This window comes from Indicator indicator, chromosome 4 (assembly GCF_027791375.1).
Source record: "Indicator indicator isolate 239-I01 chromosome 4, UM_Iind_1.1, whole genome shotgun sequence".
Classification (NCBI taxonomy): domain Eukaryota; kingdom Metazoa; phylum Chordata; class Aves; order Piciformes; family Indicatoridae; genus Indicator; species Indicator indicator.
In genome coordinates this window covers 25,157,679-25,179,843 of record NC_072013.1, presented here as the reverse complement: position 1 = coordinate 25,179,843, position 22,165 = coordinate 25,157,679, and the positions used below count along the sequence as shown (strand labels likewise).

At 49.1% G+C, this 22,165-nt stretch overlaps 1 protein-coding gene across 1 annotated transcript in view; it reads right to left on the bottom strand.

Moving 5' to 3' along the window:
• The window catches only part of KIF26A (kinesin family member 26A), a 102,809-nt gene extending 90,533 nt beyond the window's left edge, over nucleotides 1-12,276 (bottom strand). The window contains exons 1-2 of the mRNA XM_054400327.1: nucleotides 12,142-12,276; nucleotides 9,479-9,709 (exon numbers count right to left, since the gene is read on the bottom strand). Of these exons, the coding sequence (XP_054256302.1) occupies nucleotides 9,479-9,709; nucleotides 12,142-12,276 (366 nt within the window). The remainder of the gene's footprint in view (nucleotides 1-9,478; nucleotides 9,710-12,141) is intronic.
• Nucleotides 12,277-22,165: the final 9,889 nt, after the last annotated feature.

Genomic DNA, 22,165 nt, shown 5'->3' with positions numbered 1-22,165 from the left:
TGAACCACATCCCTCAGCACCACATCCACAAGGTAATAAAAAAAAGAGTACAATATAAGCTGAGTACATCTAACTTCCCAAATGAATTAAAGCCAAATGCTGCCCTTTTATGGCATAATCAGCACTGATCAATATACACACACTGACAGCAGCAAACCACGCTGTAACAAATTCCATGTCGTGGTAAGACAGGAAACACATTTAAACATAATCCTTTGAATGCTGTGAGAACTAAGGCTAATGCTTCACTTTCACAGTAATGCTGAAAGCCAGTCAATGCCCAGCCTAGCTAGAAGTATCACATTTCAGTTTCGGACAGAAGACTTCCCATCCCATTCACAGAGCAATGTAAAGATCCCTCTGCAGTGTTTGGGAAAGATTTGCTAAGAGATAAATGAAAATTGATCATTTTTGCACATTCCAATCAAATCTGCAGAGGTATTGGATGCATGGCAATGACAGCCCAGCCCCAGCTGAAACCCAGAGAGGCCTGCCAAATTCCAGGAATGCTGATCAAAGACTGATTTTAAGGCTCAACTCAGAAAGAAGGATAATTACGTACACCTAAGCCTTTTTTTTTTTTTTTGGTAAGCAAGTGCTGAGGTTTGACTGATTCACTGTATGTTGGGGTGATGCATACAATAGTCAGACTCTTAATGATAAAACAAACATGCAACAATAGCATTCTGTTGCCTAAAATAGGTGGATATATTTATACCAGTTAAACATTTTTTCTCTAACATGAAAATGAACATCTGCCAGCTATGCCTTAGAAGCTCATGCAGCTTCAAAGAAAAGCACTCAGGCCAAAGAACTATACACCAAACATTTACATTCACTTTAACTTATCCTAGAGAAGAATATATTACTCCTGCAAAGTGACGTATCCTCACCACCCCCCTCATTTGGAATAATTATTTGAAGCTTTGCTTTTGGGTTCCTCCACAAAATCATCTTTTTTTTTTTTCCCCGCTCTCCTGTTTAAAAATAAAACACTTTTAATGAAAAACTGCTAAGTTAAACATTTAGGCATAAATTTCAACAGCAGTATGATGGACTGAAACCACTGAAAAGTATTCCTGATTTACAAGGCCACACCACATTTCCACAATGCAGCTTCCTAGTTTCATCACAAGGAGGCACAGTGCAGTATTTAGATAAACCCCTTTTTGATAGCATCAGCACAGCTCTAATCCAAACTCCCCTTTGCTTGAACATAAAACACAACACTTTCGGTTCCTTTCCACAGCCTCAGCACTCCACTCCTGGTGAACAGGCAGATTTTCAGGACTCTTACTGTCTTCACAGTTTATCTGACGTCCCTGGCTTTGCTTGCGGTTTCTGCTGTTGCAGAGACCCCAGCCCTAGAACCCCCTGAAAATTCAGTTGCAAGTCATGGAGTTCATGGTTTTCTGTGTTCCTGTGCTATATATTCATCTTTATTATGCATATTACAGGAGCAGTCAGCTCTACTAAGAGCAGCAGTCAATAATGCTTGATACCATACAAGCAAGAGAGAATCCTCAGCACATAAAAAAAAAAAAACCACCAAACAAACCACAAACACAGCAGTTACTACTGGAAATGGACAAAATAATGGAAGCATTTTGCCTCTGTTGTGCATAGCAGAAATTAAGCACATGGATATCAAGGTTGTCCAAATTCACCAAGTCAGTCACAGATCTAGGGATTACATTCAGATCTTGTATCCCTACAATGGGACGCAATTCCTCCTTTTAACAAAGGTAGCAGGAGCCACGACTGTCCTGAAAGTAAAGTTTTTTCCCATAAGCCACTCATCTGAAAGACTACACAAAAATCAGCAGACGTTTGTAAAAGAAATCAACCTGTTCCTGATCACAAGCACAGCCAATGACAGACAAGTCTCCAGCCTTCCTAAAGCTGCCTTTGTCTTGGCTATGTACTGGACACATAAATATAAACTAGTTATTCCAGTGCTGCAGGTCTGAAGTCAGACAACAGGGAAAGAAATCCAGACAAATTAACTTCCATAAATTTCCAGTAAATAAGACAAAAAAAAATGAGGATGTGATACTCCCAAATGGACATCTGCCTGCCATTACACAGTGTGAGCCATATCCAAATAGATCTAGTTCCTGAAGGCAATCCAATTTTGAGAAAGGCAAGATCAGCATAATGGAAAAATCTTCCATAAGACATGTGCACGTTTCCAGATAGATTCTCTTCCTCTATCCAGGTTGATGTAAAATCTCCACTCACTTTTCACAACAAAGCATTCATCTGACAGCTGAAAACTCAGGTTCTTCTTTACATCAGCATCCTCACTGTAGGAAGAGGAATTCAGACCCAGAGAGTGCAGTTTTGATGGTGGAGGATACACCCAAGCAGCAGGGGACCCATGCAGCAACCGTGCACACGCTGGGCGATCCCAGACTTAGGAAAGAAAAATCTCTTGGTGGTTTCAGCCATCCTCGCTCCAATATCCTGCGGTGCCAGGTCCAGAGCAGCAGCCACTATCAGCTGCTGTGGGCCAGGGAAGAGGAGGATGACTACTGCCTCCCACAACCTCACAGTTAACAACTCAGAGGTTGGGATCACTGTAGGTGGAAACTCTTGGCAAAAACAATAAAGCAGCTACTACATATTTCAACAGGTTCAAAGTAACCTCAGATGTTAGGAGCAGATGCTCTTTTCCACCCCCTGGGATTTTGAAATGGTTTATGTGTTTCCTCCCCTCTCCCTAATAGGGCAGGGTGCTGAAGGAATTAGCTAGAAAAAGAGCTGGAGCAATACTAATTACCCTCAGCTACCCAGGAGACTGCAGTACCTTCAGCTAATTGCACAATCCCTGCTCCCCCACTTCAGATCCCCCAGTGAGAAAGTCTCTTGCCTCCGGCATCTGAGCTGCAAGATAATCCAACTCACCTGTATTTTAAAAGGGCATGCTTGGAAATCCTAAATGTCTGAACCAAACTCATTACAATTAGCTTCCACAGCCTATCATATAGCATGGGGACTACTGCACTGACTGAAACAAGGAAACTGCTCATGTCAACACATTTGACATGGTGTTGTCACTAACCCAGTTATTAGACTGCACACGTACCTGGAATCTACTTCTGAGCTTATAGCCTGAAGCACTCCGCAGCCAAGTCTCTGCAAGAGTCTCTCTCACAAAATTAAATATTAAAGGTGCACCTCAAAAAAAATGCCCCATAGTTTCATATTTATTAAGACATTACTTTTCCACTGAAGCATTTTTGAAATGTTAAACATAGAACACTTTAAAGCTTATCTAGTGCTTGAAAAGAGCCCTGAAAACTTGATTCCTCTAAAGAGGAATCTGTAAAAGACACAGTTCTCCCACTCATTCACTTGTCCACACCAACTCAGTTGCAGAAAGGCCTCATATGAAAAAAAAAAAAACAACAACAACAAAAAAAAAAAAACAACATCCCCTCTGTAGCAGAGGACTCTCAAGTTCCAGGTGACCATGTCACTCAGTGGAAAGGGCTGACACAGAATAGAACAGGCATGAGAAGAAAAACTCCACAAAAAGTCAGTGGTTGCTTCTCAAAGCAAGACCTATTTGGCATACACGTCAAACGTTGCAAGGCACCCCCATGTGGTCCAGATCACTGCTCTTTCATGGAAGCATGAGCCTGCAGGAAAATGCCATGGACACAGGGCCCTCTCCCAGGCTCCTCCACATGCAACACAAGCTCTGGAAGCACCCAATGGTGCCCACAATGGTGAGGAGACAGACACTAACAGCCAGGGATCACATGAGCTCTCCTTGCTACTACTAGTCCAGCCAATACCATGCTATCAGAGTGGCCAAGGTGGGAAAACAAAGCATATGTGGCCCTCATACATTGAGACCACAGTCCTCAGTCCCATGCATGTTTTGGACTGGTTTTCCAAAGCAATAAGAACTGCACCATTGCCCTTTTTTCAATCCTCCTTGCTGCCAGCCCTCCTTAACAGCTTCTAAAGCAGTAAAATTACCTGAAACTGAGATAGAAGGCTCAGAACAAACTCCCACAACTCTCACAAACTGGCCACAGAAGAATTTGGGCTAGGACCCACCTGTTACTAATTCTTTCAGAGAAACCAGATGTCCAAGTACTACCTTATTGTCAACCAAACAGTGTGTCTGCAGATGCAGAGAAGATGTTGCCTCTTACCAAGTCATTAAAGACAAGGAGAGAACAGCTGGGATTAATGCAGAAGGATGGGAAGACCAAAGGAGATGAGCAAAGCAGCTGTTCTATAAAACCATTCTTCCTTAGTTCTGCTTCTCATGGAAACATGTGAGGGTTATTTAGCATAGACGAGAAACCCACAGGAAAGAGCACGCCCTTCCCAAAACTTTGTTCTTCATCTCCTCTTCAGGTGATGCAATCAGTGTATCAAGAGACCACAGCTTTAATCAGAAGTGGGTGTGGTGATAGTGGAAGGGACCTCTGGAGATTGTCTATTCCAACCCTCTTGCTAAAGCAAGTTCACCTAGAGCAGGTTGCCCAGGAGCTTGTCCAGGTGGGTTTTGAATATCTACAGAGAAGGAGATTCCACAACCTCTCTAGACAGCCGGTTCCAGTGTTCTCACTCCTATAGTAAAGTTTTTGCTTATGTTCAGATGGAACTTCCTGTGTTCGAGTTTGTGCCCCCTGTCCTGTCACTGGCAACACTGAAAAGAGTCTGCTCTCATCCTCTTGATGCCCTCCCTTTGGATATTTATAAGCACTGATCAGATCCCCTCTCAGTCTTCTCTTCTGCAGCTAAACAGGCACAGATCTGTTAGCCTTTCCTTGCGAGGGATGTTCCAGTCCCATAATCATCTTCAAATTCAATCCAGCAGCACTGCCTGGCATCTGCACAGCTGAGATCCATCAGTGCAAATGGCATATCTAAAAGCCCACTGCTATCCTCCCCCTTTTTCCAGAGAACACAGGCTTCCTCCAACTCTAGCTGGTGTAACCCAGAGCCCTGCCAAGGACATGGCAGGCTAAGAGGTGCTTAACCCCCTCAAATTATTCATGGATCATTAGGCAACCAAAGGCATGACCTGTTCTGGTCATCAAGACTGTCTGCAGACCAGGCCTGGCAGTGTGCTTCTTTGCGCCCACCCACAGCTTACCCAGTTGTGGCAGTTTAGGCTGGGTGCCCCCCTGCCACTGCTACATGAGATGCACCTCTGGTGAATCCAGTTTTTTCAGATATTGGAGAAAAGCATTGTCCACCCCACCAGCAATAAAGAACCCACACTCACTTCTTTGTCCCTCAAACTCCCTGGAAGCCTTTCAGTGGTGTGGCTCATGTAACATGCAGTGCAGAAATGCAACAAGGGAGGAAAAAAAAACCAGGGAAGAAAAGAACCTCTTAAAATCCAGGACAGCAAGAACTCAGTTCACCTCAAGCTACAACAGAGTATGCATGATGCTGTCTCTGACATCTGCCTGCACTGGCAGTATCTACAATATAAACTGTTCAGACTTGGTGAGGTTGGGAGCAGGCCTCCCTGGGCTGGGAGAAACACAATCCTCAAAGCTAATCATTTCCAAAGGTATCTTCCTCTGGTCTTGGCCTCCTTTCAGTATGGATATTTTTTTTTTTTAATAAATAAATAAAGCAACTGACACATCTTCATTCTGGGTGCTATTATTACTTTTCTATAACCAAAATACTTACAATAGTATAAAACCTTTCCATGCATTTAGTTGTATCAATGTGTGTGTTCCTCATACCAAGAACAGCTTTCTTCTTCTGCTCCTAAGGGATAAACTAAAACCATTTTACAGCAGCTTTATATCCTTAAGGCTATTGCCTGCACTAGAGGGAGTGCAAGGTTTGCTTCCAGCAAAGCAGCTGCAGGAGCACATCTCTCATGTTGGACAGTCTCTGCTTGTCCCCTTTTGGAGACAAGCACCTTACTCTGATATTCACCTCTTCAGAAATAACAGCACATTTGAATTTACCCAACAGGGGCATCATCCAAATTAATTAAATAATTAGCATTTCTGAAGCACTGTGAAGATTTGAGGTGCTAAGTAATATTACTACTAATTTAATCTACATCCCCATTCAGTTCTTAACCTCTCCCTGAAACTGCCAACAGTGATGCCAATTAGCAGTAATTGTTGTGGTGGTTTTGTGACAAGACTACCTGCCAGCTGGGAGGGAGACAGAGACCACCAATCCCTTTCCCATGGACTGCCCTGCAGCTTCCAACAGCAACAACTTCCAGGAATAACAACCTGCTCTCCACCCCAACCAGAACCCTTGGAGGTAGGAGATCCTCTATCCCATTACCAGCTCTCCAGCCTGCAAGGCACATACAAAACTTTTAATTAGGGAAAAAACAAGGTACCTTTTTATTGTTTCTTCCTATGCTAGTATATGACCCAGAAACTGATTCTGATACTGCAATACCAAAATGCTAATCTGGAATAATTTCAGATTAAACTTTGCTCATTTGTATCCAGGCTTAATGAAAATTACATTTTGATTCATACACAGGCCTCACGGTGGTGGGAAACTAAAAGCAGCGGCAGTAAAAAAAAAAAAAAGTGACAGTGTAGGGTGCAGTAAATCTTGTACTTGGGACAATTGCTAAAGAGTTTTAACACAAAACAAGAGGTGTATCTTTTTTATCAGCTATCCACAGAGATGTGTAGGACTTTAAAGAGCAATAACCAACTAACAGTATTCTGTAATCAATGCACATCATCTGAGCACTGAAACTTTAAATTATTTATATATTTAAAATACCTCTAATTGAAAGGACAGCAACACAAACAGTGCATGAATCATAGCCCTCTCAAGCAATTAGATTTGTTATCCCTGCAGACTGCAAACATTGTGTCGGGTTTTTATTCTAATGTGAATTCAATCCCTTGTCAGCTGCCCCACGCATGAGAATACACCTCCTCTCTTTCATCAGGAAAGGTATCAACATCAGGAAACTAGCCCTTCTTTCATCTCCCAGGCACCCACCCACCTTTCCAAAGAGTTTTCAACCAGGTGTGGAAATCTTTCTGAATCTGTGCTGAAAGATTCCTTAATTATTATGGCAAAGGAGGTAAATCCTTTGAGAGCAGTATGCTCCAAGCAGTAGCCTTCTGGTGTTTACTCATCCAGTAGTTGCTTAGTTTGACAGTACATTAGAAGAGCTTATAAAAAAAACTCTTTGGACTTTTATCATACGGACATGAAACTCTTACAGAGAGGAGATGCTTTTCCAGATGTCTTGTTATACAATTAAACAAGAAAGAAAGAGGAAAAAGAAAAAAAGGCATGCTGTCTTTCTGGCACAAACATTACAGAGTGCTCACACTGCCAGCATATTGCATCAGATTCCTACTGCAAGGCCAATTCACAGCAGCTGAGTAGCCGAACCCCTGACTGTTATCTCCCACTAACCTACTTCACACTCAGAAGGCAGTAAGTGGGACTGTTTATTGCATCTTCCTTCCTGAGGAGCTGCTCACTACACCAGGATTAGTGGGGCTTTGAGTTTGCAATCAGACTAGAGTTCTCACAAGTATTGGAGAGTGGGGGAGGGGGGGGGTGTTTAAAAAAATTAAACATCTAACTCTACTGTACGCTACTCAGTAAGTAAACACCAGGTATCTGTTACTCTGTGATCAGGCCTGTCAAGGTTCTGACACTGTGATGACTATTATTTTATTACATACCTAGGCATGCTTTGAAACCCCACAGAAAAGAGGGATTCATTTACCCATCATCAAGTGCTTATCAAGGAGGTCCTCTGAGACTTGCAGGAAGGAGACCACACAAACAGAGCTTTGCTTATAGGTCTCCTCATCTGAACACCTGGCCAAGGCCTCCTGACTCTCCTGCACCAGCAGCTTCTTTTCCCATGACAGAGATCCCCTCCCAGATAGGACACTATTCTTTACAGCTGAGGCCCACCCCAACAATGGAAGAGGGGTTAATGTCCTCCTCACTGAAGCAGCCTATCACATGTTCTTCACAAAGGGAAATTAAACTTCTTTCCACTATTTGCAGCAATCCAGAAAACAAAAGGTTCAGCAGTCCTGAATTCAGTGAGATAAGATAGGTGACCTTTTACACCACAGAAATCAGAGCCCACTCCAAACCTAGCAAGTCAATAGAGAGACTCCTGTTGATTTCAAAGGGCTTTGAATCCGGTCTGAAAACACAAACCTCACTGTGCATTCAGACGCTGCTCCACAATGCACTTCCAAACAAAACTATATTTAGATTCAATGGGAATTCTGTAGATCATACAGGAACTCTTTGAATGAAAATGAAGGTCAGTAGGGTTTGGCTTCCTCTTCAGACCCTCCCCCAGCAATCTTGCAAACATCCAGATAAGCATTGTTTAGAAAACAATACTTTACTTCCAAATGTTATCAAAAACCTAGCACACTTTTTGTGTGCCCTGAAACAGAAACTCAGGGTCTTCTGTTGCATTTTGCCCCATCAGCTAATGCTCAGGATCTGTTCAAGTGCCTAGGCAAGGCTCTGTATCAAGACTGTATTTTTTCACCCATATCATGCTTAGAAAGTTTTGCTTCACATGTCCTCACTGAAGGAAAAAGGGACTAGAATCATAAAGACCTCTGATATATAGGAAGCAAACACGAAAAGACTGTGCAGATAGCCACAATACACTAGAATAAAGCTGCATATGTGTTAAAGGAAACTTCTGGCATGCTCATGTTCCAGATAGGAAGGGTCACCCGGAGGCACAAAACAGAGAGTATGACACAGCCTCAGCTTGCCCCAGTGATCCTGAAGACAGGAATGAAGCCCTCAGAGAGGGAGGAACAATTAAGCGCAGTGAAAGCCCAGCAAAACCATCCGGTTCAAACTTTCCTCCAGCGCCACAAACACGAGTGTGCGCTTTTCAGCTGCACTTCTTGCTCCTCAGGAGGAGGAGCTGGACCGCAGCTATGAGCAGCTTCTCGTAGGAAGAATGAAGGCGCTGCAAAGCCCAGCGGCAGCACCGAGCCAATATCCCCAAAACTCTATCACCCAGGCTGGGAGGCAAAGGATGGCAGTAGCAGCCCCTGCGGAGCTAGGCGGGGAGCTCCTTTGGCACCCGGGTTCTCTCAAGCGAGAGCTCGTCCCGCACAGCACCGCACAGCCTCTCGTCCCGCTCTTCCGCTCCTGCGGCCAAACGCGCTGTTATTTTTTGTTTCTGGCAGCCGGTGACTGTAACGTGGGAGAGCATCCAGCCGTACAGTTTCGCTTTTGGATAAAGCCCGGGATGGGAAATCCATGAACTTCTGAAGAACCCTCCTTGGTTAAAAATCGCTGGGTTTGCTGTCACGCTCTCCTCCCAAACTCGCAGGGATGCACACCTGATCCTGCCTGGGCTGGGTGCCAGGCTCCAGCAGCCCCTCGCACAACCCCCCACCCCCCCACCCCCCCCCCCCCGATACGCCCGCCTCCCGCGACCTCCTGGCGGTGCTCGGCAGGGTACGGGCAACGTCGGCGCACTTACCGGTGGGGCGTTGGGCGGGCAGCCGCTGGCGGCCAGCCGTGCCGCCTGCCTCCTCAGCTCGACCAGCTGGGCCTGGCAGCTCCGGCACCAGCCCCGCTCCAGCGGCCGCGGCTCGGCCCCTACGGCCGCCCCCGCTCCCTCGGGCGGCGGGCGGCTGGCGCAGCGCTCGTCCTCGGGGACCGGCGGCCTCTTCCGCGGAGAAAGCTCCCGCGCCGCGCTCCCCTCCGCCACCTGCGGAGACAACAGAGTTCAGCGCCGCGGGTCGCGCAGGCAACGCGGCTCGCACCCTCCCTTAGCGGGGGGAAAAATAAGAGGAAAATAAAGAAACGCATATGCGGGGAGGAGAGTTGTAAGAACTTACCCCCGGCGCCCGGGGCTCAGGTCCCAGACCTTTCCTGCCGGCGGCCGTGATCATGATAGCAGGGGATGCTCCCCAGCCCCGTGCCCCGCTCCACTAGTGCAGGAGACCCGGTGCCCGGCGGAGCGGCCGGCCGGCGGCGCCCATAGTGGGGCGAAGGTCGGGGTGGGGACAACACTGATCTCGCCGGTTCCCCGCCGTCCGGGCTGCCGCTCTAGGTGATGTTGCCTCCCATGTTGAGAAGGGAGTGAAGTTTGGGTTAGGAGAGGGAGGCGGAGTGAGGTCCCCACTGCGGCACGGGGAAGGACCGGGAGCACGTCGGAAAAAATGGAAAAGTGCGCGGAGGGCAGGGGAGGCGGGACTGGGCGGGGGCGGGTGGGGTGCGGTAAGCGGGGCGGGGGGAACTCGGCCAAGGCGGGCTGGCTTTTAGGTTTGGTGTTGGGGGTAGAGTAGGGGGGGGAAATGCAATTTCATAGTGACGCTAACAGGGTAGTCCCAAACCGGTGTGACCAAAGACAGGACAATCCCGAGTCTGCCTCCTTCGCACTCCAACACCCAAGTTCCTCAGAAGTGAGGGAAAAAGGGACAAGCTGGGCGTGCTGGTCCTGCTGCGGAGCTCAGGAGAGGGAAAGCGGCCCAGGCGTCGGTTCCTGTCTCGGGCGCGGAGTGGGTTCTGTGGGTACCGGAACATCTGCAAAGGGGGGTCGGGGACTTGGCAGCGCCCTCCTTCCCCCGACCCGCCCCTGCAGCTCCACGCGGAGCTGGGGGTACGGTGCCCAGACCCGCTCTGTGGGCAGATGCACTGTGCTACAAGGGACAGCTCTCCCCGGGGCCGACTCCCCAGCCGACGGGATATTCCTACACGCGAAAATTGATCTGACAGATGGAAAAACTAACGTTCACAGTTAATTGTCTACTTGGCTGCCACTCCTGCTCTTTTATTTAGCACATATTGTTAGGGGTCCTTTTTTTTCCCCAGACAGAGGGCCATGAGCCCCTGTCTATCGTTACTGCCCGCCGGCTACCCGATCCCGCTGCACCCGCGGCGGGCAGCGACGGCCACGGGCCGAGCCAAGCCGTGCCTGGGCCTCGGGGAGCGGCCCCGCGGAGCTCTCCCTGCCCCCTCCTCCGTCCCTGTGACCAGAGTGCCACCTGCCGGCGCCGCTGCGCCGCCGCACGAGGGAGGACCTGGTCCCACCCGGGACGGAGGAGTAGGACCAGGCACCCCGTGGTGAAGCGGAGGGGCCGAGCCGGGAGACGGAGGCAGCGGCAGCGGCTTGCGCTGGCGATGCCAAATTCGGTTCCCTGTCTCCTTCCTCGCCACTGCGCAAGTGGGTGCTGGTGGCACTGAAGCGTGGGGTGGGGTCTGCGGTGATGTGAGCAGCGTCGAGCACAAAGAATGGGGAAAAACATATATATGTGGGGGGAAAAAATGATCCATCCCCCAAAAGGAACCTTCCCTCTCCTCTTAAACTTTCCTGGCGCTCCCGAGCACGTGGCTGAAGCGATACACACACCCCCTCCGAAGGAAGGGGTGCGTGCCCCTCGGGGAGGGCTGAGACCATGTACGTCCCGGCACCGCAGGCAGGACCCCGGGGGGCACTGCGGCCGCTGTCCCCAGCCAGCCCGGAGCCCGAGAAAAGTTTGATGTGGACAAGACTAGGAGACACAAGGGAAAAGCGGGCTGTTGCCCGGGGGCTGCCGATGCCCTCTCGAGGGCGGATGGGGAAGCAGGGCTGGCACTGACCCACGCACCCGGGAGGCGTGCCCCGGCTCCCTTTTCTGGCCTCCCTAGGGCTCTGCAAGTCTCTGGAAACTTGTTCCGAAATTTCATGTGACTGAATAACGGCTGCAAAACCCTCCCGCGGCTCCAAGTCTGAAGTTGGACGGGGCTGGGGGGTGGGTAAAGGGGTGTGCTCCCCGGTTGGTACCGAGCCTCGCTGCTGGGCTGAGTTCCCTCTTTTTCTTATTAAGTAAAAGAGCCTTCCTGGGAATACCGGGATGCGGTGCCCCCACTCCCCATTTGAAGCTGGGGGCACAGAAGGCGCCGCGGTGCCCGAAGGAGAACCCCAGGAGCGGTCGGGCATCGCCTCTCCCCCCCCCGCCACGTCTCCCGCGCGCTGCTTCGCGGAGCCGCCGGGACTGTTCGTGGTGCTGAAACAGGCCCCGACACCGCCGCCGCCAACTTAGCACCGCCAAGTTTGCCAGCCCCTGCTCGTGAGCCGGGGTAGGGCTGGCAGCCGGACCCTGCCTCTGCCTCCTCCCGGCCCCCAGTGCTCCCTGGGCCGGCGCACGGTCCGCTTACCTTGGCTTTCCTCCGCAGGAGATGGCTGGTGAAGCCAAAGATGATCTCCGAGTCCAAGCACAAGGCTCCGATCTCCAGCAGGCTGGGGTTTCTCCTCGTGGCATTGGAGGCATCGGATGATTTTTGAAAAGCCATAGTTTGGGTTTGCAAATATCCGGCTCCCTGAGTGGAGGCGATGTATTTGTACACACACACACACAGAGGAGTAAAAAAGCGGGTAAAATAGCAAACACCTCCCACCCCTTAAAAAAGAGGGGGAGAGGGTGGAAAAAAAGGGGGAAAAAAAAAAAAGAAAAGAAAAATAATTTTTAAAAAAGCCAGACGCGAGGGAGTTACTCCTTCATCTGCCAGGATACGCGCTGTCGGGGTGAGGTATCCAGCAGCCGGGCAGAACCGCCAGCCTCCCTGCCTCTATCTGCCTCTCTCCGCCGCTCTCCCTTCCGTTTTATCCCCCCTTCAGCGCACCTTGCCTGACGAGAGAGCGCGGTGCGGGCCCCGCTCAGCGCCCCGCCGGCGCTGGGGCCGGGGTGGCCGCTGCGCTGGGTGCGTGGGGCCGGCAGCGCCCTGCTCCCCCGCCGCCGGCCATCAGCTCGCCGAGCGAGGGGGCTTCCACCGCCCGCTGGCCAGAAGCCCGCACTGCGAGCCTCGTGCCTCCCCCCATCCACTGCTGGGTGGGTTTAGTGGCTGGGTTGGTTGTTGTGGGTTTGTTTTTTTTTTTTTTCCCTCCTTCTTCTCCTCCTCCTCCGGGGTGAGCACAAGGAGGGAAAAGCTGTCAGTGAAGTCAGTTAGGAGGATAAAAAGGCAGGCACAAAAAAAAAAAAATAAAAGAAGGGGAAAAAGGGGTGGGGGTGGTGAAAGCCTGAAGGAGCAGAAGCAAAGCACTCTTCAGAAAGGAGACAGCCTTTCACTCCTCCGAAAACCTTCCCCTACTCCTTTCCCCTCTGCTTAATTTTATTTGAAGTGGTTTAGGACCGCAGGGAGGGAGTGAGCTCCTCCTCGTGCAGAGGACTGAGAAAACAGGTGTCCGATGGCTGCCCCGGGGAGAGAGGACCCCTCCCTACAGTCCGCCTCTGTGGCCGCCCTCCACCTTCAAGCATCCTCAAGCATGTTCCATTGTGGTCAGAGCTCTTGGACTGGGGCTCTCCCCAGAGGCCCGTCGGGGCTAGATCAGGCTGCCCAACTAAGCGTGGGGTGGCTTTCAACAGAGTGCTAATCCCTCCCCCTCTGCTTCCCGCTAAACACAATTCACCTCCTGACAAAGCACAGCCTGTCTCGCAGCCTGGCCTCGGCTGGGGTTGGCACGTCGGGATTGTACTGCATGGCCGTGGGTGCGCCAGAGGGAGTGGGGAGGGACAGGGAGCAGAAAGGAGCAAAAGAGGAATGACGATTAGAAAGGAGGGAAGGGAAGGGAAGGGAAGGGAAGGGAAGGGAAGGGAAGGGAAGGGAAGGGAAGGGAAGGGAAGGGAAGGGAAGGGAAGGGAAGGGAAGGGAAGGGAAGGGAAGGGAAGGGAAGGGAAGGGAAGGGAAGGGAAGGGAAGGGAAGGGAAGGGAAGGGAAGGGAAGGGAAGGGAAGGGAAGGGAAGGGAAGGGAAGGGAAGGGAAGGGAAGGGAAGGGAAGGGAAGGGAAGGGAAGGGAAGGGAAGGGAAGGGAAGGGAAGGGAAGATCTTTATTCTGAAATATTTATTCTGAATTTACTAGGTCACTTTTCTAGGCTTCCAGCTAATGATAAGCCTGTGTGTTAGACAAGGAAGGTGGGTTAATGGGTGGTTCTGTATGATGGAGGTGGAATACAGGTGTCATAGGTAGTTACAGAAGGGGTGCTGGGTTTGAGGAGAGGAAGAAGGGAATGGTGAGATGCTTATGGCAAAGCGGAAACAATTTGTTCAGCTCATTATTGCATTCCTTCCTGATGTAAATATCTCAGACCAGAAATGTGCCAACATGTCAGCTAGTCCCTGAACCCATCTGGGAATGGAGTCTGCAGGACCCCAGGCTTTGCACCACATTGAACAGACTCATCCTCTCACCCCCTCACCAAACCCACTCCAGCCTCCTGCCTCTCTCTGGTCTACTCTGCATGCAAAGCCTTCCGCTACCCTTCCCTACACAGGTGGGGCATTGCCCTGCCTGGGAAGATCCTTGTTCTTGGAAGATGTCATGTTACCAAGGGGATGGGAAGAAGAGGAGGAAGGGGAGAGCAGAAGGAAAACCAGTTGAAGCAAAATGGTGAAATGGACATCATCCATCCAGGTGAAGAATGTCCCACACAGGCCCTCAGCACAGGTGCTCAGCATGAGTGCCCATCACCAGACCCCAAAGCACCAAGTGTTATTTGCTGAGCATTGAGGAAAGAGGCTTGGAAACATCCAAGGACAGAGACAAACAGGGAGGCCTGTTGCCCACTTGGGAGATGGCCTGAGGCATCTATCTTCATCCCCCATGTTATCAGCTCAACCCAAGTTTAAACACTCACTCTATGCTTGTCTGATCCCAAGGAGAGTCCAGCTCTTCTCTGTCCACAGGCCACCACCAGCTTACAAAGTCTTCCCTCTCCATCACAGTTTGCCTCTCTTCCCAAGCTCTCTTGGGAAAGTTTGAGTCTAAAATATGCCCTGAATGTCAAGTACTGAGGGTCCATGTGCAATCCCAACCTCACCCCTAATCCTGGAAAGTCTCTCTTCAATCAATCCTATTGAAGCAAATATCTTTCCGCCCCACTGCCCTCAGGTGTCTTGCCGATAAACAGGCTGAAGGGAAAGTTATTAGCTTTTATTCATGGTGTCTAAACTAAAGTAAAACATCAACAGGGTAACTGTATATAATAATAGACTAGATAAAGTCCATTTTTCTGGGGTTCTCTGAAAGCAATCCCTGAGCACTAAAATGGGTCTCTTAATAAATATCTTATCTCCCTGCCACAGAGCCCTGGCTACAGATAACCAGAAAGCCATTACTGTACCTCTGAAATAACCCAATTTTCCATCAGGGCTACTTCAAACAGGCTCCTATTTAAAGACCACCCCCACCTTCCTTCCCAAAGGTAGGTGGGGAAAGACAGGTGGGGGAGAGCAAAAAAGGGGCAGGAGGATTTCATCCAAGTCCCCAAGCTGGGGGGCAAGGCGGCAGGGGGCGGGGGGGAGGAGGGAGGATGTTGCTGCATTGCAGTGCAGTCCCTTCTATAAGCAACCATGGAGCAAGGCCTTCCTTCTGTGAACCAAAAGCCTAAACCCGTTAATGCTGGGCTCCCACAGTACTACTCTTCTGAGTTTTCTCTGCAGGCAGAAAGTTGGGCAGGAGAGCAGGGACAAAGCAGGCAGCTGCCTTCCCAGTTCCCACATCCCACGCTGCAAGGTGATACTTTACAGGTTGCACTGAACTCTTTTATTAATGCACCATACAGGTGATAGCGGAATTATTACGTATATTGCTGTGATTTCACATTTAATTTACTAAGAATACAATGGTTTGGGCTAGAGGACCCAAGGGAAATCTAGGCAACAGTGAGCAAAAATCCATGAAATTCAATGTAGCTCACTAATCATGGAGGCATTATAGTATTAATTGCTATAATGATAGACTTCTAATCCTATCTTACACTGCACCACATAATTTCATTGGGTAAGAGAGGAAAGGAATTAAATTTAGTTCAGTACAGGCAAGCATGTAACTTAATAGAGTAGTTTGGCTCCTGCACACTCATGGGTTTAGGGCTGATATCGCTCAGTGTGGTCCACAGCAGGGAAGAAAGATGACACAAAACTTCTGACACCTTCACCAAAATCTGGAAGCAATATGGGAAAGTGTTAGCTTTCTGCTTTTCAAGAGGCATCTAGGCCATATAAAGGATAATTAGAATTCATTGTAAAGATGATTTATCACGTCTATCATTGTGCTTGAAAAGGCTAGGTCACCCATGAATGCTGATGAAATTTCAAAGATCTTCTCCCCAAGGACTTTCCGCATCTGCTGCCCTCTGAGATGGGGAAATAGCCCAGGGCAAGCTTCTCATTAAAACCAGAGGAAAATATAAGCATTTTGTCCGTCATAACATTTTTCTTCAGTATTACATCTGACACGATCAGACCTTTAAATACCACGGTAATAGGGCTCACTTTAAAGTTCATGTACTTGGCATCGTGTCCTCCTCCCCATGTGTCCCCCCCCAACCCACAGGTTTCAGCTAGGTATTAGCTCTCTCTAACAACACAGTGCTTCAATCCGAAACACAGTTTCTCCCGTAGGAAATATTGCGGGAGGTGGGCGGAGGTGGTAAAAGTAGCTTTTGATCTTGTTTGTATAATATGCAAAAGGACATCAAAGCGAGGAAAGAGGAGGAGGGAGAGAAAGGAAAGCAGACCAGGAATAGCCCTAGACAGGGAACACCAAACAGCTCATGCATAGCTAAATAAAACATAATTAGGAAAACACGATAAATTAGCGGTTCTTTAAAGAGGTAGATGGCGGAGAGGGCTGGGAGCGTGGCCAGGGCAGGCGGGCACGTCCCGTTTCAAAGCCTGCTCCGAGGGCAATCCGGACCTCGCAGCGGGGACGGGAAAGCCCCGCGGGGGCCGCTCGGCAGAACCCTGTGGACACCCTCCCAACCCTCCCCGGGAAGCGGCTTCTTTGGCCCCGTCCCACCCGGGGCCGAAGGACAGAGGCGGTGGGGAAACCGTGGGGTGGGGTTCTGAGGGGGTCTAGACCCGCTCCGTGGGGCGGGGTAAAGGGGAGCTGGTTTCCCCGCGGGGTGCTGCAGGTTTCAGGGCGTTGCCGGGGGTGCGGGGGGAGCAGCGGGGGCGTCTGTTTGTTTGGGGTTGGCTTGTTTGTTTGCTTGCTTGCTGTGTGGCCTCTCCGGGTGCCGGCGCTGGGTTTAATTGATTTGCAGGTTGGGCAGTTGAGCCCATCAAGGGAAACTTCAGCCCTTGCAGACTGGGGAGGAAAATAACGATCGTATCGGTGAAACCAGCAGGAAAAGCAAACACAGCCACCCCCCCGCACAGATGGGGATGAGGCCACCCTGGGGACCCAGTGCTCGGGTGAAGCTACAGGACCAAACAGGCCTGCACTTCGGGCAGTTCAGGCCACAGAGTAGATCTCACAAGTCTGGAGCAAAACAGGGGCTTAAGCAAGACAGGCAGGTGATGCCTTGTAGAGGAGGGCCAGGTAAAGCAGCTTGATGGCTCTTCTGTCACTGCCTGGGCTTAGCAGCCCAGAGTTGATCTCAGGCCCGCTCTTGACTGGTCTCTTGTTTCTTTGCAACCCTGCTCTCCAAGAGGAGATCGAAAGCTCTCCTGTAAACAACAGGTGAAGGTCAGGGGAAGGAAAGCCTGACACCACGCAATGAAAGACTGTTGCAGACAATCTTTTCTCAGTTGTCCATGTCTGGGAGGCATGGGGATCTCTGTGTTCAAGCTTTTAAATTTACATTCTAATTTGCAAGTCATAAAGAAAGACACTACACAGTCCGTGATGTCCCGTTTAATTTCTTGTCACCCTCATGCCGGTTTAGCCCTCACTTGCTTGCCTAGGTTTTTCTTACGATTGGCCCTAGCTACCACTTCCTCTGTGAAGCAGCCTACCCAGACACATTCCTTAGTGTCCTGCTTGCACTATAGACTTATATTTCTAGCACTAGTCCTGCGACCTCTGCCCAGATACATCACAGCAGCAGCAGCCCGTAGGAAAAGCAGCAGAATTACCCCCCAAAAAATCCTCCCTTGTTTTAGTGTTTGGTTGGACGGTTTTTAAAGGGGGTGGTGTGAGTAAGAATTACTTTTCCCAAGCTCTACCCGTTTGATTAGAACCACCTTTTCCTTCGGCGCCAGGACACGCATCCGAGAAGTCTCTCACAGGTGCGGGGCAGGGGTCACAAATCCTGGTCCCCTTTCCGTGCTGCCTGGGGACGCGAAGTCCGGGCTCCCGCCGGGGATGGAGCGGCGGATAACGGCAGGACGCGGCCCAGGAGGGAGGCAGAAGTTCAGCACCCTGGACAGCGTCGACCGGCCCGCTCCCAGACTGCCCCTTCCGCACACAAAAAGGTCCCGGGAGAGGTGACCGGGCCGCCCGGCCGCGGTGGACGTCTGCAGCAGGTGTGGAAAACAGGAGCTCTTGGCAGCAGCCTGGGGAGCCGTGCTGTAGTGTGCTTGTGGCTCCCCTGCCACGGGCTGCGAAGGATGGGTGGTGGGAGCCTGGAGACGCTTCTGCTCTCTTCCGTGGCAGGCTGGTGTTACCCAGTCCACGCAAACAGCGTGAGAAACAAAAATCACCTGTGTAGCGGGAGCACGGTCCGCGGGGCTCCACAGGCAAACTTTCACTCCACTGCAGGGGCACAAATTTAGGTTCACAAAGTGTTTTCCTCTTTTCCCTCCTCTTCCTTGTGATAATGGAGTAATTCCAGATGGAGGGAAACACTCTTGTGGGGCTGCAAGTGCCCAGGGCAGCAAATAGGACCTAGGGGAAACTTCGACCTTGGGGGAGGGCCAAGAGAGAGGGAACAAACCAGCCCTGGCCTCTACCCTTCATCAAATAGCACCCCATCTACTCAATATGCTGCTCCCAGGGACACCCTGCTTTGTGACAACTCGTTCAAAAAGGAAACATCAAGGTCTACACATCCATATTTTCACAAAAGGTAAAACAGCATCCCAGCAAACATTAAAATATCCAAGAAGCTGTAGCAGAAAGAATCAGCTTTGCTGGCCACACACAGCAGAAGCATTTACAGCTTTTATGACTTGAGAACATACCAGACACATCCCTGGAAATACAGCCTCTTCCCAATTCCCCATCCTCCTCTACAGAATGAAGATTATATTGTAAGGAACACAGTCAAAAGACATGCTCCAGAGAGCTCAGTGTGGCTGCTTCTTGTATCTCCTCTCAGCTCATCCAGCACCTTGTGGAGAAGTTGCTGGTGGATTTGGAGTGCATTTTTCTTACTGCCCTAGCCAAAGCCATGTGCCTTAACAATCTTTTAACCAAGAAGAAAGATTTCACTGTTAAATGTATTTTATTAGAAAGAGAAAACTGTGTATCTTATCTTACTGCTTTGCCAGTAAGAGACAAAGAGCAGAGCAGGTAATTATTTTTCAACACCTGGGTGGCTCCTCAGAGCAAGTTTCACTCACAGCAACAGGCAGGAACTTTTCGACTAGAAAATACTAGCACCTCTGAGAACTACACCAGAGGACCTTGAATTCCAAACCTCAAGCAAATACAAATCAAGGAGCACTTACCAGCCTTGGAGCAGCAGCTCTCCCAGAGCCGCCTGAAACCCCTCCCAGCGCAGCAGCATCCCGCTCTCACCAGATGGCACTGCTCCTCCAGGAACGGATCGGGAACCTGCACCCTGCCCCAGCCTGCGCCAAGGGGGCCTCGCAAACCCAAACTCAGAGTTTAGAGAGCCACCAAAGAAAACTCGGCAACTGAGAAGGCCTAAAGTGGAGTGCACCTGGGAATACCTGCCTGGCAAGCGCTGGAATTTAGCCATGCCTTCTGCACATTAGGAAAAGTCTTAATAAAACACATATCATAATAAACAAATGAATCAGCACACTATCAATGGTTCTCCCTTCTTTCCACGTCCCATTCCTTCCATCCTGTATGACACTGCATTTTAGAGGAAGTTTTAAAATCAAGTGGCTAGGCCAATTAATTCACACAGGTCCTCTTCAGAAAAACTTTTCTGAGTTATTCAACAGTTGCACAGAAATTTGTCTGCATATTGTATAGTCTCTGACATAGGATAGAATGGGTGAAGAGCTGAATCAGTGTCAAGACACTGACAGATTGAGAAGGCAAAGGAGAAAGAGTGCCATTTTCTGTGAAACAAGGCAGAGAGGGGGTGTAAGAGCATCAGTCTTGCACATGGAAAACATTTTGTGTCATAAGCTCACTAACAAAGTGATGACAGGTTCTTGCATAATATGACACTTAAAACTACAAATGGTTCACTAAACTGGAAAGCACTCCCTCTGTACCCTCTCAGACAGAGATATTTTTCCAGCTACAAATACTTTACTGGCAGGTGAGGCTCCTCTGGGCCATCCTGAACCAGCACACAACAAACATGGAAGCAATTAAGAGCATGAACAACTCCAGCTACTGACAAAATAAGCAGTTGTCTAGACAAAATGATCATGAGCTCAGACGCCTCTATTCCCTTTCCCAGAGCTCTAGAAAGCCAGTCCAGAAGGCACAGACTGTGCGATGGAGGGAAGGTCTCTTTGGCTGTCTCATACAGGCACATGCCCCCACCCCAAAAAATTAGGGATGTCAACCCAGAATCTGCCAATATTTTTTCTTCTAACTGCAGAAGATACTTGGCCCATGCTCTTATTTATAGGGCAATGTACCAAATTTTGGCTGCTTTGCCTGCATAGCTGAGAAGCATTCAGCCAGCTCTGCTGAGCACATGAAGCCAAAACAGTCCATCACATACCAGATGTGATCGTCATTTAAAGGAATGATGAATCATTTAAAGGAATGATGAATTCATCAATTCAAACAAAGGAAAAGTTTGTTTCCAGTGGGGAAGGAAAGAATTCAGAAACATCTTTTTCAGAAGACTAAAACAATATCTGGGAGAGGCAATCTCTGGTTCACTAATTCTGCCAACTAAATCTTAACAGGGACTCACCTGGAAAAACTACCAGCAGGTTTGTGCAACAAAGGTTACTTTATCCCTTGATGGTTCGTCTGGCAGTTGGGCCTGAAGGAAGAGGTCAGAGTGAAACAGAATTTTAGAAATTCAGTCAGGAAGAAGATGTATGAAGATAGAAGGAGTCAAGAAGGGTAAGAGAGAAACAGAGGGGGCAAGGGAAAGATAAAAAAAGGCCAGAAAAAGTAGCATTCCCACACAGAGGCAGATGCCTCTCTCAGAGAGAGACAAGGAGTCAAATCTTCATTGAAAAAGAACCCAAAGTAAATTAACACCTAAGACACTTTCTTTTCTATCCTTCTTATAACACATTCATCCTGATTCTTCTTCTTCCCCCACCAGGGCACCCATCCCCTTCTTGCCTTCATTTCAACTCACCCATCCACACACTGTCAATCCACCATTTCTGTTCATGAAGAGCAGAAGAGCCCAGATCCTCTGGTTACAGAGTAGCTCTTCTGGCCCCATGTCACATTATGGGTAAGATTCCATAGTCTTCCTGTCTCAGAGCCCAGGATTCTTACTGGAACTATTTTGAAATATTAATGTCTTTTTTTTTTTTTTTCCCCACAACAGCTCTAATATAAAATAGAAATGCAGCAAAATTTCAGCCATATATTGAAGGTGCAATTCTTACCCAGAGAGGTGTCTTTGTGCTGGGTGGAGGAAAAGGAGCACAACCCATTGACTATCCTTGACCATGCTGGTACTGGTGCTCCTACATATATCTGTTGCAGCTGCTGCCCCACCTCATGAGAGATATTCCTCTCATGGGTTTCATACCCTAGCTCAGACCATTCCTGCCTTCTAGGTGATGTTTAGAATGATTTGGGAGGGGAATTGAGTAACATAGTCATATATCTTTAGTGTTGTCCTGGGCTAACACAGCCCACTCTCAGAAGCTCCCCCGTCTCCTCACACATACAGCAGGGAAAGTAACACACAAAAAACCCTCTAGGTTGAGATAAAGGGTTTTACTGCAAATGATACAATACACAATTACCTTATCCTATTTGCAGAAAATGGCAGCAAGATGCAGCAGAGGCTAGAGACCCCATCCCCTCCACCCCGCAACCTCCCCAATGGAAAAGACGAACACCTCAAAAACCCAGAAACCAGAAGCAGCAAAGAGAATGGGAAGCCTCTCACATTACAATCTGAACTTCGAGCCTCATGATGCTTTGCTCCAGCCGGCACTTTCATTTTGAAGCTAGCTTGACAGCATCATGGTACTGAATCATCAGGAGATGAGGGGTGTCAACATTAATATTAAAATGGCACATAATTAGGTAAAAGTCTCTGTTCAGGCACCCTGAAATCTCACAATCTGTTTTGAAGTTGAGTATTTATGTTATTTTAACCTTGCT